This window comes from Apteryx mantelli, chromosome 30 (genome assembly GCF_036417845.1).
Source record: "Apteryx mantelli isolate bAptMan1 chromosome 30, bAptMan1.hap1, whole genome shotgun sequence".
Lineage (NCBI taxonomy): Eukaryota > Metazoa > Chordata > Aves > Apterygiformes > Apterygidae > Apteryx > Apteryx mantelli.
Genome location: NC_090007.1, coordinates 186,364 through 204,009, shown reverse-complemented (window position 1 = coordinate 204,009; position 17,646 = coordinate 186,364). Strand labels below are relative to the sequence as shown.

General features: G+C 50.1%; 2 protein-coding genes across 3 annotated transcripts; one reads left to right on the top strand and one right to left on the bottom strand.

Annotated features, from left to right (window-relative positions):
- Nucleotides 1–5,279: 5,279 nt before the first annotated feature.
- On the top strand, nt 5,280–11,801 carry GNA15 (G protein subunit alpha 15). The gene is made up of 7 exons (XM_013944972.2): nt 5,280–5,601; nt 7,546–7,730; nt 8,203–8,357; nt 9,752–9,880; nt 10,658–10,787; nt 11,027–11,180; nt 11,345–11,801. The coding sequence occupies exons 1-7, from the start codon at nt 5,454–5,456 to the stop codon at nt 11,584–11,586; spliced, it is 1,143 nt and encodes a 380-aa protein (XP_013800426.2). The 5' UTR covers nt 5,280–5,453; the 3' UTR covers nt 11,587–11,801.
- A 1,002-nt stretch (nt 11,802–12,803) lies between these two features.
- On the bottom strand, nt 12,804–16,499 carry LOC106486402 (trypsin-2-like). Of its 2 annotated transcripts, none has more exons than XM_067312791.1 (5): nt 16,066–16,499; nt 15,811–15,973; nt 14,539–14,680; nt 14,148–14,381; nt 12,804–13,441 (listed from the first exon to the last, which is right to left on the bottom strand). In XM_067312791.1, exons 1-5 carry the CDS (start codon nt 16,250–16,252, stop codon nt 13,304–13,306), a joined length of 864 nt encoding a protein of 287 aa, XP_067168892.1. In that variant the 5' UTR covers nt 16,253–16,499; the 3' UTR covers nt 12,804–13,303. The 2 variants fall into 2 exon arrangements, with proteins under 2 accessions (XP_067168892.1, XP_013800432.1); XM_013944978.2 differs by having other exon boundaries at nt 15,811–15,958.
- Nucleotides 16,500–17,646: the final 1,147 nt, after the last annotated feature.

Genomic DNA, 17,646 nt, shown 5'->3' with positions numbered 1-17,646 from the left:
TCCTTGTGCAAGATTGCCTGTTTTTCAGGAAGATGCAACCAAGTATGTTCTGCTCCCTTCTGTGTAGTTTAATGCACAGGTGGAGCTTGCAGATGCTGGACAAACAGATGCTGTGCTTCACCTTGAACTGGGAAGATCACTCCTGTCTGGTCAGCCCTGATACTGGCAGGTATTTGTGTCATAGATGTTTTCTAATTAAGGATGAATGTATGATGCTTTTCTCCAGTATCTCTGTGTTCTCATGCACTGGAAAGCATGAAATAGTAGCTGAATGAAATGCTTTTTATCCCTGCTCCATGTGGGTCACGTGCTGTGCCATTCTTTGCAAAGAAACTATAATATGCTCCATGTAAATTAAAACGTGGTGGCAGATTAATGTCTTGCTCCTTAAAGAGTCTGAAAGTCTCAAACTAGTAGCCAACCTTCCCAACTGACTGCAAGAGGGCCCTGTGTTTTAGCCCTTTCCAGCCTTATGGTAGGCGTGCAGACTGTCTGGACTTGTCTTCAGTTTAGTTAGTAAGTCACTTCCATCCTGGCTGTAAGATGTCACCGCCAACACCAGAACAGCTCCTTGGGTTTGTATATCTAACCAATTCCCATCCTTTTTTTATATTAAAAAAAAAAAAACATGCAGAGAAAGAAGATGCTTAAGGTGAGAGAATGCACGGTTTGCCTTGTGCTTGGACAATCATCATTGCCACAGTAGAGAAAGCTCTTTTCTTTGAGCATTACATCTGCTCTCTTGGGAAGCTAATGAAGCATCTGTCCAATATGAGAAGAATAAGATGTCATATGAGCTTTATAAAGCAGAAATATGATGCCTCTCTTCTTTCACTTCAGCTTTCTCTCCCATGTCTAGCCTGACGCCAGGTTGCCAGCCTCTAAATTTTTTTTTTTTCCTCCACCTGTTCAGCACACTGTCTTCAGAATGCTGCTAGGTCCTACTTCTGCTTTCATTGCTCACTTTTCTGCCAGCTGGCAGTCACTGTGGTGAGCTTCAGATAGCTCAAGGATAGTTTGTAAAGGCCATGAGTCCCTCCATTCCAGAAGCCTGTTTATTCTGGGGTGAAGACATTTGAATAAGTATCATAATAACTTGAGAAAATATTTATTTATTTATTTATTTAATGTCTTTATAGTGTATGTGTCTGAGCGAACAAAGCAGTAAGAAGTGATGGGAAAAGCTCAGGATGGAAATGAAGGTTTCTAAAAACCACTATGGACAAAATCTTTCTTTTTCTCTGGTTTGTAAAACTAGCTGAAAAGAAAGTGTACATGTGGTCTCCTGTGTGTGATATCTCAGTTGCTTCCCAGGGAAGATTAGCGCCATTAGCAATTTCTAGAAATGAGCTTTTGCCTGTGAATTCCTCTCAAACATGCCAGTTCAGTAAGCTGTACTGGAGCTGTTTGTCTTCTGTGATGCAGTCCAATCCAGAATTCAAGCCCCCAAAACAATTCTCGTGGCATCTGTTTCAACTTGGGTGGCAAACTTGTGTCTTTTAAATATTTTTTGTGACTCCCGTACTGGAGACTATATGACAAGACTGGCATCTGGGCTGTGTGAAAGCTTCTGGGTAATCTAGCTCCCCAGGCAAAAGAGGATGTGGCTCTGTGGGACTGCTGATGCTGGTATTGCCTAGGGCAGCTCTGCATGCCCAGCCAGGTGCTGTTATCTTTTGTCACTGGCCACTCTTGCCCATGCACTGTTCCCGGAATTGCACCTCCCTTCACCTAAGGTGTGTGTCTGTAGCTCTTGAACATGAAAAAAGTCTTGGTATGAAGCATCTAAAAGGCTGGTCCCTCTTGCTATGCTAGTTCACATACTCGCTCCCAGTGGTTCAGACCTTTGATCTCTACTATTGCAAACAGCTGCCAGCTTCAATGAGACTCTTTGAAAAGTAGAGGAGTTGTAGGATGAGCACATTAATGGGAACACACTGTTCTTCTGGAAAACTTTTGGCAGTCTGGTTAGAAAAGAAGACTCAGCTCAACTTCTGCTTTGCAGCATTTGATTCAGAGCAGATTCTAGGTTGTAAAGAAACCTAGAGGAAACAGGTGCCCGGCCCAGCTTAGCCACTAGTTTACTACCAAACTGCAACCTTATGCTTTGTTGGAAAGGAATTTTAGAGGCAAGTTCTTGGATCAATTCAGGAGTTGCTTAGAGAGATACCCCTGGGGAACATGTGCTGTTGCTAACCCAGAGAGGGCAGTGTGTGCATATAAAACCCATAATATAAATGTGTTCTTGTACAATAACAATGTTACTCACACCAAAAATCACTGATAACTTTGTTCAATTATACCTTATCTCTGTCACGTGAATGCCCTGGGGAGGCTATAAGAAATTTTTAATTACTTAGTTTGGAAAGTACTTGGTATCTTAAATTCTTTGGTCCAGTGTTTTGTAACTTGTGCTGCTGCAGATATTAAATGGGCTCTAACAAGTCGCCCTTATGCAAAGGGAAAGGTGAACACTCCCTCAAAGTATTTCTTGAAAAATGAATCCCCTTAGGAATGCTTTAACACAAAACTTGAAGCTGACTTCTGCTTCTCAAAAACTTTGAAGACTTTATTTCTATAGTCTGGAAGCTTCTGTTGTAAGCTGGAAACTAAAGCATGCAGAGGAGCTTAGAAAGGCTTAAGAACAGGAGCTGGTAGGTAAAATTAAAATTTAAAATTGATCAAAAACTTTTTTTGGCACCTATTAGAGTCACAGTGTAACTACATTAACCAATGTTTAATCTGGAAGTTGGGACTCAAGCAGACAAATGTGCTTATTGGTATCTTTGTTAGCCTTGTCCACTAGTCTTTGACTTCTGGGATTTCAGTTGTCTGTTCTAATCTTAAGAGTTATGTTGCGTTCTTGTGCTTTAAACATGTTTTTCGATTTTTTTTTTTTTCCTTCCCTCCTTTCTATGCAGTTAGAAGAATGCAACTCAAATTCGAAACCTCTGTGTGCTACAAGACTAGGTAGGTCTCTTTAAGAATAGAGAGGTTTTATCCCCTCTTTCTCTAAAGGTTGCTTTAATTTCTTCAGCTGTGACTGCTTTTTCTGTCACTAGCCCATTCTCATTGCTTGGGTGGGAATCGCGCTCCAGACCTCCACTGGGCAGATTCCTGTTATGTTTATCTCATCTGTGGAGACTCAAGTTTCGTTCTTTGTCTCGGTAGCTGGGTCTCTCCTCCCCTAGCTGTAAGCCCTGGAGTGTACAGCAACAATTAAGGCCAAAGTAAACAGGGCATCAAGGAGAGTAAGTGAAGTTTGTTCTGCAGATGCAGGCTCAAATTTTCCCCTGAGTGTCTTGGTCTGGCAGTGTCATGACAGAAGGGCGCTCACCAGGGTGCCAGTGCCTCACAGCTCTGAGGTCTCGAAATTTATGCGTTCCTTGCAGCAAAGGGAGGAGAGGAACCAGTCCTGTTTACAGCACAGGAAATGAGTATAGGCAGAAGATTATTATAAAGCTCCTCCTTCCCCTCCCTGCCCTGCATTAGTTTTGGATACGCCATGAAATTTTGGCTATGCCTCACTTTGGGTCCCAGTCAAAACCAGTATGTTTGGAAATCCGGGGGGGAAAAAGCAGGTGAATGGAGTTAGTGTTTTCAGACTTATTCTAAGGCAAACCTCAAAGCTGTAGGTCTTGGAACACACTTTGTCTGTGTAAAATGTAATATACTCAGCATTTCACTGTCCAGCACATTCCTGCCCTCACCCTCCTGTACCAGCAGCGGTTCCTCTGTTGTGATGGATGGCTGACTTGGGTTGTACAGGCAGATTCCTTCTTGGCTGTTGCTTCAGTGTGGCTGCATTGTGCATGTGTGTGGAGTGTCTGGGGAAGGGTCCTTTGGAAAAGGCTTTCCTATGGCTGCTTTTCCTACAATCTTGTAGAGAATTGAAGAGTTGTACTGTCAGCTCTTACTATTATGGAGAGTCTGTGCTATCTGAAGCTTTCCCTTAAAAAGTGTGGGGGGGATTTGTTTCTTCTTTTCAAAGTTTGGGAGAGAACGAGGTTCTCTGGATCCTCTTGTACTGGTGAATCTCCAACCTGTCTCTGTTTCACTTCCATCACACAAATGCAGAAGCTGGCTGAGCAGTGTTGATTAAGTCTGGAATGCAAGCATTGTACGTGCTGCTGGTGGTCCCGGGGGTGCTATGCCAGCGCTCTTTCAGATCAACTGAACGTGCGGATGCCCTGGCAAGTTAACAGGAGCTCTAATTCAGTCAGACTAACATAGATCTGGGTATGCCAGTGAGTAGGAGATTAACCCTGAACACCTGTAATGAGGGAGGGGATGACTGCAGGGCTGGATCTGTTGCTTGGTCTGCCTTGGACTTCCTGAGCAAGCGACAGCTGAGGAGCTTCACCCCTGCTCACTCTGGCAAGGTTGAAAAGATTAAGCGCTGATGCTGTGCGATGTGCAGCATGGTCTCTGAGCTGCCCAGTTTTCACGGGTGAGTAGCCTCCTTCATAGGAGCAGAACTTGAAGTGTGTGGGGGAAGCGAAAGCGCTGGCTTGTGACAATGCAGAAGAGCCTCCTGGAGTGGGTGGCTCTGTTTTTAAGAGCTTGAATTTGTAGATGTCTGAGATTCCATTTCCCTCCCCTCTTCAGGGCAGAGGTTGTGGTATGAGAGGTGTCAGATGAGGAAGTGAGAAGCCGTTTTGTTTTTTTCTAGTCATTCTCTGCAAGCTGGGGGTGTGGGGTTCGTTGTGAAGCTCTGTTGTCTGTGGACCCTTTGCCTAGGCCAAGGGAGAACGTGCGTTTCTCGGGATGGAGGTTTTCCCCTGCATGGCTCATGGATGAGAGCTTGTGCAGGATGCAAGGAGTGCAGCTTGGCAGTCTTAGCTAGCTTTGTAACTTGGACTTGATTGACAAAGGTGTCCCAAGGGGCAGGATTCTGTCTAGGGACATATGGGAATGTGTTTCTGGAGGAACTGCTGTTAAGCCAACTTGAAAACATAGCAGATTATTTTATTTTTCCTAATGAAATCCTAAGCAACTGATAAAGATGTTGTTCTCCTTCTCTTTTTAGGTCACTTGCTAGATCTCCAGATTAATTTCCATCAGATGCAATATTTTCAAGCTTTTTTCTAGGAGAGGCGTGTCTTTAATTTTTTTTTTTCCTCTTAAACCACAATGTTGGAAGAAAATGTTCCCTGAATGCCAGGCCTTGGGGGATTATGTGGTGGTTCTCTCTGCTGTCAGCTTCACTAAAAAGACCTGAATGACTCGCTGTGTCCTCGTGCACACTTGTGTGCATGTGACAAAGGGCTCATCTGGATTCCTCTGAGCGGGCTTCTGACTAGCACCTGCCTGAGTCCCGCCAGCAGCAGACACGAAGGGCAGAGGACTGGAGGGGTGGAGCAGCAAGGGAAGGAGCCTGCCGTAACCCTGCCCGACTCCGAAGAGCTCTGCTGCTGCAAGTGCCTTTCCCTCTGGCGTCTACCGCTGCCACCATGGCTCAGTGCTTCTGCTGCTGCCGCTTGTGCCTGTGTTTCCTCTCGGAGGAGGAGAAAGCTGCCATCCTGATCGACAGAAGAATTAACAAAATACTGAGGGAGGAGAAGAGACGAGACCAGCAAGAGCTGAAATTGCTGCTTCTCGGTGAGTCACACTGGGGGAAAGGTGCAGTTTGTCTGTTGGGCTCAGCAGAGGAGGGATGAGGGAGGAAAAAGAGGGGTCGTGGGGTAGGACATGTGATGGGGGAGGGAGCCCCCCAAAGTCCCAACTTGAAGGGTCTTGTCTTTGCTTTTCTTGGTCTTTTGTCACCAGGAGCTTCCCCTCTGAATGTGTCTTCCTGAAGCTGCCAACTCTCTAGATGTGACACGTTGCAATCCCACCCTGTCGTTCCTCTGTGTCCCACAGGAAAGAACTACTTGTCCATCTCTCCTTGTCCCACAGGAGACCTCTCCACCTTCGCTGCTGATATCCTTCTGTGCCACACAGGACTGTTCTCCTTCTCTTATATTGCCTGCCTTGCACACTTATACTCAGAGCAGCTGTCCCCGGAGCAACTGTGCTTGACACTTGCTTTTAGATCTCAAGACTGGGCTGGCTTCATAAATACTGCCACGCACAACCCCAGTCTGCATACCACATGCCCAGAAAGATCTTTAGCACAGCTGGCCTCCCACTTAGTAGTGTTCCCAAGGGCCGTCACAGGCTGGATCCAACCCCCAGTTACCAGCTGTAGCTTTTGTTGTGGTCGCAATTGGCTGAAACAGAGAAGCATCTCTTCTGGTCTTGCTCTGTCAACCAATTCTTGCCAACCTGGAGTAACAGTAGTATCAGTTTGTGTACTTTGTCATGGAAGATGCGTGACTTGGATGCATGTCTGCAGGGAACTAGACGGGCAACTTTTAATGCTTTCTCATTGCATAATTATTAATCACTGATTCAAGAGCACAGCTCTGGGAGCTGGGGTTCCCCATTTTTAAACAAGACTCTGGAGGGTTTTTTTGGTTTTGGGCATTTTTTGTTTTTCTGAGTCTATACAAAATTCCAGTTTGTGGCCAGAAAATCACAAGCGTGTAGAGAAGTGGATATGCAAGGCTACAGTTTCCTGCGCACTTCTAGTTAGCCCTTCAGCCAAAAGAAATCATCCCATGCCCAGGCAGTTTATTCCTCCTCTTGCCAGCCCAAGTGTTTGTGAGGCTCTGTGGCCCAGACTGGGGAACTGATCTGGGTTAATTTTAGCCATGTTAAATTGAACCTTGTTTGTTTGTTTTTGCCAGGTTAGTTTTAACTCGGATCTGTTCACCACGCAGTGCAGGGCAGTATGGATGTGGTGACAGGGATCCAAGAAAAGGGGATGGGTTCAATTCTTTCTGCAGGGATGCTGGTTTGCCAGCCCAGAGCGCACTCAGCTGTGGCCTAAGAGAAAGTCTTCATGCATACTGACAGGGGAAACGGCACTCACTCACTGGAGTGACTTCCTTACTCTGAAGACCGGATAACCAGGCCAAAATCTTCAGCCTTAGGCTTTGGCATCCATTGCTCTGTATGTTACCCCACAGCCTGTCTCTCAAGGTGCTGCCTGTTCTCACCAGCTCTCAGCAAAGCTTTTGGGAGCTCTAGTAGGCTCTGGAAAAGACCACTGGCTTCAGCCCCCAAATCAGAAGTACTGTTGTCCCTCCTGCTCTCTTGGAGGTTCTCCAGCTCTTCAACGGTGCAGGTACCTTGTCAGAGCATGAAACTGCCAGGCCAAGGCAGCAGATTAAAAGTAGAGGCATGAATCCTGCAACCACGCAAAGAAAAGCCCATAGGAGAGTTAAAAGCCAGTGCTGGGGAATATCGCAGTCTTTCTCCAATGGTTGTACTCGTGTCATTGACCAACTCCTCCTGCTCCACTTTGGCTGGGCAGAGTGGAAAGGGGATGACAGGACTAGGATGGACCATCTGTTCAGGTTCAGTCTGGGACCGAGCAACTGGAGTGCCAGGTCACTCCTGCACAGAGGCTGGGTTTCACATGCATTAGCTCTTGCCTGGCAGTTTTGAGGGAGTACCTCACTCACAGGTTTTCTTTCTTATCTTCTGTGTTGTTGACAGGCACTGGGGAGAGTGGGAAGAGCACCTTCATCAAGCAGATGCGAATAATCCATGGGGCAGGCTATTCGGAAGAGGATCGCAAACACTTTGCCAAGCTGGTGTTTCAGAACATTTTCACCTCCATGCAAGCCATGATCCTTGCCATGGAGATGCTGAGGATCCCTTATGCCAATCCAGAGAATGTGGTAGGTGGGAGAAGGAATTTTCCACAGTGCAGGAGCAAAGGCTCCTCGGTCATAGCCCAGATGGAGTGGAGAAGCATGTGCTCTTAGAGCTGCAAAGGGAGTTGTGCTGATGATGATCCCTTGAGCTGCTCACTGAGATCTCAGTCTCCCTTTCCCTGTCTGTTGAAAAGGAGTAGCTGCCCTCCCCTGTGCTACAGGAAGAGAAAGATAAATACTCTACATAATGGAGAATTCACTGTTACAGCTACTATACTGACGCTATGGAGCTGACGAATGCAAAGCTAAGATGCTAGATGATGTCCCCGAGTCCCACTTCCTGCTCCTAGTTCCCCCTTACTGTAACCGAAGTGTCGCTGGAGAGTGCATTTGGTGTCAGGGCTAGAACAGGGCTCCGTGTTCTCCATGATGTTTCCAGGAAGGTGGCTGCTCTCTTTGCTCTCACTCTAATCCTTCCCATTTCCCCCGCTCTTAGCAAAATGCCTCATTAGTCCTGGGCACCGATGCTTGCAGAGTGGTGACTCTCAGCAAGCCCTATGCAAACGCCATTGAGAGCCTATGGAGCGATGCTGGCATCAGGACGTGTTACGAGAGACGGCGGGAATATCACTTACTGGACTCAGCTTATTAGTGAGTTATGGAGTGGGGTCGGGAAGCACATGTGCCTGACTACATGTGAGGAGTGCAGCTGGCTGGCCAGCGTCAGGAATGGTTCTGCTGCGCCTGGCTGCTCTGGGATGTTCTTCTCCCAGCTTCATCTTTGTGCAACCTTGAGCAACTCAATTCCACTCCTGCGTTTTGCCCTGTTTGTCCTCAGCATCTTTAGAGTGAGAATTGATTCTACTACATACACATACAGCACCTAGCACAGGAGAATCTTTGTCACGGGGCCTTTGGCCACTGCTGTAATATGCAGCAGTGAAACATCTGTGATTTTTGTGGGTTGCCAATGATCGAACACCTATGTCTTTCACTCTTGTTTCCAGTATAACCAGACACAGAAATCTCTTGAATCTTTGGGTGTGATTTCTTTTCTGAAACACCAAAATCAGCGTCTTTTCTGTGGGGTTTGTGTTTCAGTAATGCAGCGGTTGGGTGTTATCACAAGCTACTGATGCTTCTGAGAAGAAAAGGACAAAGTTATGGTTAAAGCAAGAGGACAGGAGCAGGACTCCCAGTTCTGTTTCCTTTATTGCTACCAATGCACTTTATCCTTTTATGGACTGGCAGAGATCTGAGATAAATTTTTGTATTGCAGTAGTGCCTTACAGCCTAGTCAAAGACCAAGACCTTGCTGTGCTAGGTGCTGTACAAATGCTGTGTTAATTGTCATCTTGGTTACAGTGAGGACCAGTGTTCTGGCTGTCCACACTGTTTGTGGCTTGAACCAGGACCAGAGCCCTGGCTCTTGAGCCAGTGGGTGTAGTCTGGCTTGTGATCAAGGTTTTGGGGGATATTGCCTTTTTGAGCAGCCTGGTTGCATCCATACGGCACAGCAATAGGTCTAGATCTTTCTGCACTCCTGTGGTACCCATGGTCAGAAAACACACTGGATTTTGGCTTTGGTGATTTCCCCCGCCCCCCCTTTGAAATTCTTAAGAAATACTGAGATGATGGTGTTGTAGCCCTGTTGGATGCAGTATATAAACTGTGACATCAAGGGGCATGAGTGTGTGTCTGCCTTTGGAGGTGGTGTAAAGATGCAGATGAAGGGGACAATTTAAGGCATGAAACCTGTTGGACAGCTCTCCAACACTACCCACAGGCAGAGAAAGTCAGTTTGGTGCTACCTGCCTCCATGCTGTCTATGCTGGAAATGCACTCGCCTCTCTGCCAGACCAGGCTTTCCCCTTAGAGGGGCCTAGTTGCCATACCCCAGAGGGGAATCTGGAGGTGAGCTGGCACGTGCGCTGTGAACGGTGAGGGGAACGTGGCCTGAGAATCAGCCAAAGACACTGCAGACGTGTGGCACAGCTCCGGGGTCAAAGGGACTGACTCCTTCTTTGTTCCATGGCTCCCTGCAGTTTTCTATCTAATCTGGAGCGGATAGCTGAGGACTCTTACATTCCCACCGCTCAGGATGTGCTGCGGAGCCGAATGCCTACAACTGGCATCAATGAATACTGCTTCTCGGTGCAGAATGTGACCTTAAGGTGAAGCTACTGTAAAGCAGTCGGCCCTATGAGCATGGCAAGTGCATGGGATTCCCCTTCTCCCAAGCAACCCTCCTGCACCCCCCCTCCCTCTTTATTGCACCTCCTGCCCTTGGGCTCTCTCTCCTCTCTCCAGTGGGAAATAAGGCAGAGCTGCCATAGGAACCTCTGCTTTTGCTTGGGCTAGGCAGGGGCTGCAGTTACAGGGAAGCAGAGCCCAGCCGTTGTGCATCTCTGTGCCTTCTCTTCTTTGCGAAGTTGTTTGCAGCTTGAATTCCAAGCAGTTAATTCCAGCTGGCTCTGTGCTCTCTGGCCACTGCCCTCTACCCAGGAGGTCGCTGCTTGCTGCTGGGGATCTGTCCTATGTTTTTAGTCTGTCTTCAAGATACTTTTCAGGGAAAGGGCAGATCTATGATTGCTGCAGGCTGGGAGTGGGAGCCCAGATCCCCAGCTGGGGTTACATGGCTCAGCAGGTCCCTCTCAGCAGAGCCACAGTAACTGGCCACCCACCAGTGCTCAGCCTGCAGGAGGTTTATGTAAAAAAGGTTCACTTCCACTCCTTAATGAGGTTTCTGCTTGCTTGCTCTTAGCAGGCTGAGAGTGCATGTGGGATGTGTCACAGCTCACCTGATGCCCAGTAACCTGTTGAGGTGTAGCAAGGCGGTCCCGGGGGCTCCGAGGCAATGACCCCCGTCAAAGGCCGCGGTTCTAGGTGCTGCCTGCCTGAGGGCGACAGATGCCTGTCCCCAGCCTCCAACTGACCTGTTGTTCTGGCAGGATTGTGGATGTGGGTGGGCAGAAGTCGGAGCGGAAGAAATGGATCCACTGTTTTGAGAACGTGATTGCTCTCATCTATCTGGCTTCCCTCAGCGAATATGACCAGTGCCTGGAAGAGAACAGCAAGGAGGTGAGGAGCTGGCAGGGTGAGCTGGGAGGAGCTGGCGTGGGAGCTTGTACCTCTGATCTCTGCCGCACGCGCGGGGTGGTGCTCCAGGAAGGTGTTGGTGAGGAGTGCGGGGGGGCCTATGCCTGCTGCCACCGCTCTGCTGCAGGTCTTGTAGTTTATCAGAGCGCTCTGGGAGTCTGGTGGGACAAGCATCTGCCCGAGGGGGACAGCGGTCTCTGGTTGTGTCCCTGCTGCCACAGAATCGGATGAAGGAGAGCCTGGCTCTGTTCAGAACTATCCTGGAGCTGCCCTGGTTCCAGCACACATCAGTGATCCTCTTTCTGAACAAAACGGACCTCCTGGAGGACAAGATCACCGCCTCAGACCTGGACGAGTACTTTCCCTCCTTCCATGGTAATGCCGCCCTCTGGGTGCTGTGAGGCTTGCAGACTGGGACCCACAGGCTCTGCAAGCCCGCAGGCCCGCAGCTGGCTGCCCTTAGCCTTGGGCACGGGGAGCTGCACGCCAGCTCCCCTCACTTCAGTCCCATGGGATGGGGGTTGCTTCTTGTACCTCAGGGCCCAAGCAGGATGCAGAAGCAGCCAAGCAGTTTATCCTGGACATGTATGTGGATACCTACATGCAATGCTCAGCTCTTGTCAGCAGCACCAGGTCAGGACTCCTTCAAACCATCCCCACATCCAGATGTCTTTACCGCCACTACACCTGCGCTACTGACACGCACAACATGCGCAAAGTCTTTGGAGATGTCAGAGATGTGATACTGGTTGCCTACTGGGAAGAAGTCAATCTTCTGTGACAGACGTAGCCTGAGCTGTCAAACTTCAAGCTGGCTGTCAGGATGGTCAGCTGTGGCTGGTGTCCAGTGTAATGCTCTGAGCACCCCTTTTGCTGTGTGTGGATGGGAGCTGTCGGGGCCTTCTGTGGGTGGTGTGTGAGGGGAAACTGTCCCTGTGGCTATCAGCAGAGTGTTTTCCAGATGGTGCCTTCCAGGGAGTCCCTCCTGGAGCTGCCTCTGCTAGCATTCCTTCTCTGCAGGTAGACTAATCCTTCCTGCTTTTCTGCCAGGTAGGCAAGCAATCCAGACCTTGGCAATAAAGGGGGTTTGGTGCCAAAATAGCTCATGCTCCTTCCTCAGACAGTGATTTCTTCCTCCCCTTCTTGCTGAGCCATGGGAATTTGGTACTTGGGACATGGATGGAGGTAGCATGAAGCTGTTGAAGTCCCTCTCCCAGGCCTCTGAGGCCACTCCTGGGAGGAGAGGGGAGCCAGTCCTCCTTGGGAGAAAGGAGAGCGGGTCCTGCTCGGCACTGCAGGAGAAGCAGCTGCATCTTGCAGAGCACATTCAACATCTCAGTCTCTCCAGCTCTGCTCCAGGAACATGTGTGACTGAAGCAGCCACATCTGTGTGCCACCAATGCGAGCTACTGCTTCTCTGTATCTGACGATCTCTGAATTAGCTGGAGGCAGCACAAAGCTTGGCATAGCCCAGTGACAAAGCATGTCTCATGGAGCACTTGGGGACCGAAGGGGGTGGGGGCACAGCTGTGTCTCGGCTTTGCTGTGTAATGACAAGAAAGGCTAATTTTGCCTCTGTGCAATGTGGATGGGGATGCAGAAACATGTCACAAGTGCTTCAGTGTCCCCTCCACAGTGCAGTTCTCTCCTGCCTACTCGTGCTGCAGCACGTGGGAGGAAGATGGTCTCCTGCTAGGAGATAGCCAATTATGATCTTTCTCAGTTTTGCCTGAGCCCTTCACACTGGGGAGGGGAACAAGGAAGCTGTCCCTGCCCTGCAAACCAGGTTTCTTGCCTGTTTTAGGTGGGACAGAAAATGGAAGGCACTGATTTGGGTTGAATCTTCTGACTTGGGCTTCAGCAGTTTGAGTAGTGACTTTCTTCTGAGTTGTTCAGGGCTGGGGCCAGAGACTGAGAGAAATCAGATTCATGGAAGGAAAAAGACTCTTAAACACAGATGCAGTTTATTGTTTTCATGTATTTTTGCAACACTGGAGCTACAGCAAGAGGGGAGAAAAGAGGAAGCAAGTCTCAGAGGTAGGGGACAGCAGCAGTAGTGAAACAGAAGCTGGAAGTGTCCTCCTTGGAGCTGGAGGCAGCCCTCTAACCTCAGGGCTTGAGCAAAGGAGACCCAGGCATCTGGGGCTCATCTAATCCCATCTAACTGTGCCACCTTCCCCCAAGGGCAGCTTCCTTTCCAGAGCTGTGCCACAAGCAGCTTGACAAGGGGGGGGGGGGGCCACCAGAGCAGCAACGTGTGGGAGTGTGCACTGGGGCAATGGGCACCCTGCAGCTGATGTAGGGAGCAAACACAAGGTGGAAACCCTGCACCAAGCCCACCGCTGCCACACCTTGGCTTTGCCAGAGAGAAGTCCTTGCTGTTTCCATGAGGATCAGTGAAAGACATTTCCCTGGGAGAAAGTGTGTGGGGGGAAGCAGGTGAGAGTGGGGCCCAGAAACGTGAGTTTTCCAGGATGACAGCCATGGAGAGAGTAGATTCATGCGGACTTCATGACACTGTCGATCCATGGGAGGTAGGCAGCAATGTATGTGTAGAAACCAGGCCAATTGCCATACCCATAGGAGAAGATACCGTAGGCTTTGTTATTGCAGATGAGTGGGCTCCCGATATCACCCTGCAAAACACATGGACAGCAGGGGAAGAGATCAGTGTTGATTATGGGGCATCCCCAGGAGGGGGTGCATGCACTGAGAACAGCGAGGCTGCGCATGCCAGGACAGAGCTTCTGCAGGAGGAGCTTGGACTTGCCGTGGATGGGGGTAGCTCTGGGTCCAAAAGAGACCGTAGGTAATCCTGTCTGGGGCCCAGTATGGGACCCAGCACAGCTACAGCTGGGGGAGTGCTGAAGCTTAAAGCTCATTTCTACCCTTCTGCTGGCTGCACAGCACTATGAAATGCATCCGGACCTGCTGTGAGGTTTAGGGCAAACCCCTCGGCAGCCAAACTGTTTCCCCTTGTGCTGTCGCAGACTCCTGCTCTGCTGTGGGAAGACAGCAGGATGCCCTTGTCTCTTCCGTGGGCACAGAGCTTGGCACGAGCGTGATGTCTGCTGTCTGCAGGAGCACTGCTGGCCCTGCAAGGGGCTGATCCTTGGAGATGGAGGCCCAGGGCACCACTTCATCTCCTAGGCCAGGACAGCAAGACAGAGATGCTGGCAAGGAAGCATGGGCTGATTGGGGGGGGGGGGCAGTGAGGGAACAGTAACAAGCAGTTTTGGACAGCATGTTTTCAGCAAAACTTCTTAGCCCAAATCAGATTCATGCCCAGGACCTGCCTGCAACCTCCCCCACAGTCATCTACTCCTTGTGTCAGACACTGACCTTTTCAAGAGCTCCAGGGTATCCGCTGCGGGCACAGATCAAGTTGTTAGCAAGTCCGGGGTATAAGTTTAGACAGTCCCTTGGTTTGAGGATGGTGACGCTGGCTTCATGGAGCATGGCAGCAGGCATCCCATGGCCCCAGCCGGCTATGCTGCATACAGTCCCTCCAAGGGCTTTTTGTTTTTGGAAGGAAATGGTCTTAACATAGTTATTGCTGGTGGCATTGCCTTTCAGCTGGGCAAGGGGACAGAAAATACAGAAAAAGAGTGTTAGGTCTTTGAATGTTCTGTGATGAAGACTGTCCCCTCCCGCTCCAGTGTTACAGCTCAGCCCTGCATGCCAGTGAGTCTGGGCAGATGGGACTGTGCAGGTGCTCCAGGCGAGCAGTTACCTTCAGCAAGAGGATGTCGTTTCCCTTCTGAGGAACTGTGAAGTCTGGGTGACGGTGATACTTTTGGACTTCAAATGTTTGCCAGCTTTCCTCTTTCTTCTGGATGTTGTGGGCTCCAAGGATGACAGTCAGAGGTTTGTGGCTGGTAAAAATCAAACCCAATGTCTGTCATCTGTTTTTTCCTGTCTGCCCTGGTGACAATGAGGCACATCTCTCTGGGGCATAGCCTGGAGATACAGACTGGGCTTTAAGCAAGAGTGGTGGGAGCAAGGAGCTCTGCCAGGGAATCTACCCAGCCAAGAGGCAGAGTGAAATACCAGGTTACTCTGCCTCTAGCACTTGAGCCTGCAGTTAGGAGCCAGCTGAGCTGATTTGGTCCAGTGCTGCTGCTGTGTAAGGACATTTATTAACGCATGCAGACTTCATAGGCCTGGGGAAATCCATGGCATCAGACAGGGATTTCTAAATCAGGACCCTGCTCTGGACCAGTGTACTGGTATCTTTTCTAGCCTGTGCATCGTCCGCAGAAGAAACTGCCTTGGCAAAGCTGGAAGGGTTCTGGGTGTGGGTGGGAGTCCCTCTCAATCGGGCAGGCGGGACTTTGGGCACGAGCCCCTGGTTCTGCTCATGGGTCTTCTGCTGACTCTCCTTTCCGTCCCCCAGACAGGGGAGCTGGCTCTGAGCCTGGGCTATGGGCATGGAGGCAGCTGTCAGCCCCAAGATGTCTAGGAACTGCACCCAGAGTTCACTCATATCTAGTAAAGCCACCTCACCCGTCCATGCCTCAGTTTTCCCAACCAAAGGGATGGAAGAGAGCTGGACAAGCAGTTCCCTCAAAACAGAAGATTATTAGTTCTGACAACAATCTTGCAGGCCTTTGGTGGCAGAAAGGGCAAAGCCTGGTGCCAGTAGCCTCTGCTATGCCAGCAGGTCCGTAACAGCAGCTGGTAAGACTTCTGACTGTGGATGACCAGGAGGAGTCAGATGGGTCATGAAGAAAACCTGGTAAGCAGCTGAACTTTCCCTGAGCGTGACCTGGAGAATGGCACGGGGACAGGTGGCTCGAGGGAGAGCTGTGGACAGACCCCTGCCGTTTGGTGCCAGCCCCCGCAGCCTTGCCCTGTCCCAGCAGTGCTAGAGAAAGAGCTTGGTTGCAGTCTGAGAAGGAAGTGACTCAAACTGTTAGACCTCTGTCTGAGCGATGTTATCTGGATCATGGCAATGCAACGATCTCATTGTGCCAGGTGCTGTACAAAAGTAGCACAAACTTACTTGAAACACTGAGCTGCTGTCATCACCCAATTTGGGGCCACTAGGAAGCCTCCGCAGAAGTGGTTGTTCTTTCCCTGCAGATAGGCCATGTAGGGTCTGGAGTGGGCCTTGGCTTCAGCTCCTCCCTCAATCCTATTCCAGAAATAATCTGCAACACACCGGACTGAGGATGAGTGGAGCAGGGGGCGCAGGACGCCCTGGCCGGGACTCTTCCTTCCCCAGCCCTTGCCCCGCCTTATGACTGGTCCTACTTACTGGCAATGGCCGGAGGGTACGTCACCAGCAGCAGGGAGAGCAGGAGTTTCTGCAGATGCTTCATCGTAGCGTTCTTGGCTTCAGTGGATCCCTTGGAGGCTGGGCTGCAACTGGGGTCTCTTGTTGCTCCCAGGAAGGTTTTATAGCCTGAAACTAGACTCCAGGAAACCACAGAGGCTGGGCTCATCTGATTAATCTATCTGCAAACTGCATACCTCAGCAATCTGAGAGGGGAATTCAGTCAGCCTTAGCCTTGGGCATCAACCCACCTTCATCTTGGGTCTGACCTGTGGTATCTGACATCCTTCTAAACCTGGAGCCAGTTTAACCCATAGCCTTTTAGCTGGAAGCTGTAGGGAGTATATTCACCCCTGTGCTTTGCCCTCCAGTGTCCTTCTCTTGCAGCTTGTATTTGTTGTTGCGCACTTGTGAATGCTCTTGATGTTTATCATGAGCCTTGCAAAACCATGGTTTTTTTTACTCAATGTACAAGTTCCAAAGACTGTGCAATGGCAGCTGAGGACCCTCCTGCTCTTTCTCTGTAGGTATGGTCCTGGATCGTAGAGCAGTCCTTGCACAATGGACGCAAATGTAATTGTAACACCACATTGATCATGGCTTTGTGAGGGCAAGAAGTTCTAGGGCAGCTTCACGCGCATGGCTCTCTGCTGGACCACAGCAGCATGACTGCACTGTGGTCACCTGAGGGTTTGTGTTCTGCACCACGCAGCAACTTGGAACTTGGTTTTGTACAGCAAAAGACATCATTTTTAAGTGCTTCTTTCCAGCTGTAATTGTTGCCTGTTATACAGGGGAGTTCATGGTCCCTTTTACCAGCAGGTGTGAGAGGGGACAGGACACTTCCCTGGCCCTGGGGTAGGACTCGCTTTCCCTGTGGTTTGTTGTGGGTGGATGGAGATGAGCGATGCGGGTTTGGGATTCTGCCCCTTCGCTGCCCAGAGGTAGACAGGGGCTGTGTCTCCCTGAAGCTGGCCATGCTACTCTTGGGAAGGGGTCATTGCCAAGCCCGTGACAACCAGGGCCACCTCCACCCTGGCAGGCAGTGATTTTTAAAAGCCAAACAAGTGCCAAGTGCCTTTCTGCAGCGCCTGGCAAGGCTCGGTCTCCCCTGGGCTTGCAAGCAGCTGCACATCCCGCTCTGCTGGCCCATGGCAGGAGAAGGCTGGGTGTCCCCATGCCTCCCCACCAGCACCAGCCCTTCCCATGCCCCAGCTCCAGTCAGCGTGGAGCGTGGGCCCGTCTGGGCCCTCGCCCCACCAGCGGTTCCTTCCTTCAGCTGGTGACGAAGTGGGGCTGACATGTCTCACCCTATCCGGCTGCCAGTAAATTTGCCTGTCCTCCTGTCCCCAGTGCCACAGGGAAAAACCCATTTTTAAGCTAAAAGCTGGCATTCTCGTGTGAAGACTGCAGCAGCTGGAGCTTCAAGGAAAACCCTGACGTGACAAAGATTTGTACTAGGCAGATAAGCAGTTGCAGTCTTTTCATTTGCAGATTTCCTAGCCGATAGCAGCTGTTAGCAGAAGCCCAAACCATGGACTCCTTTCAGTTTCCCCAGGGTGT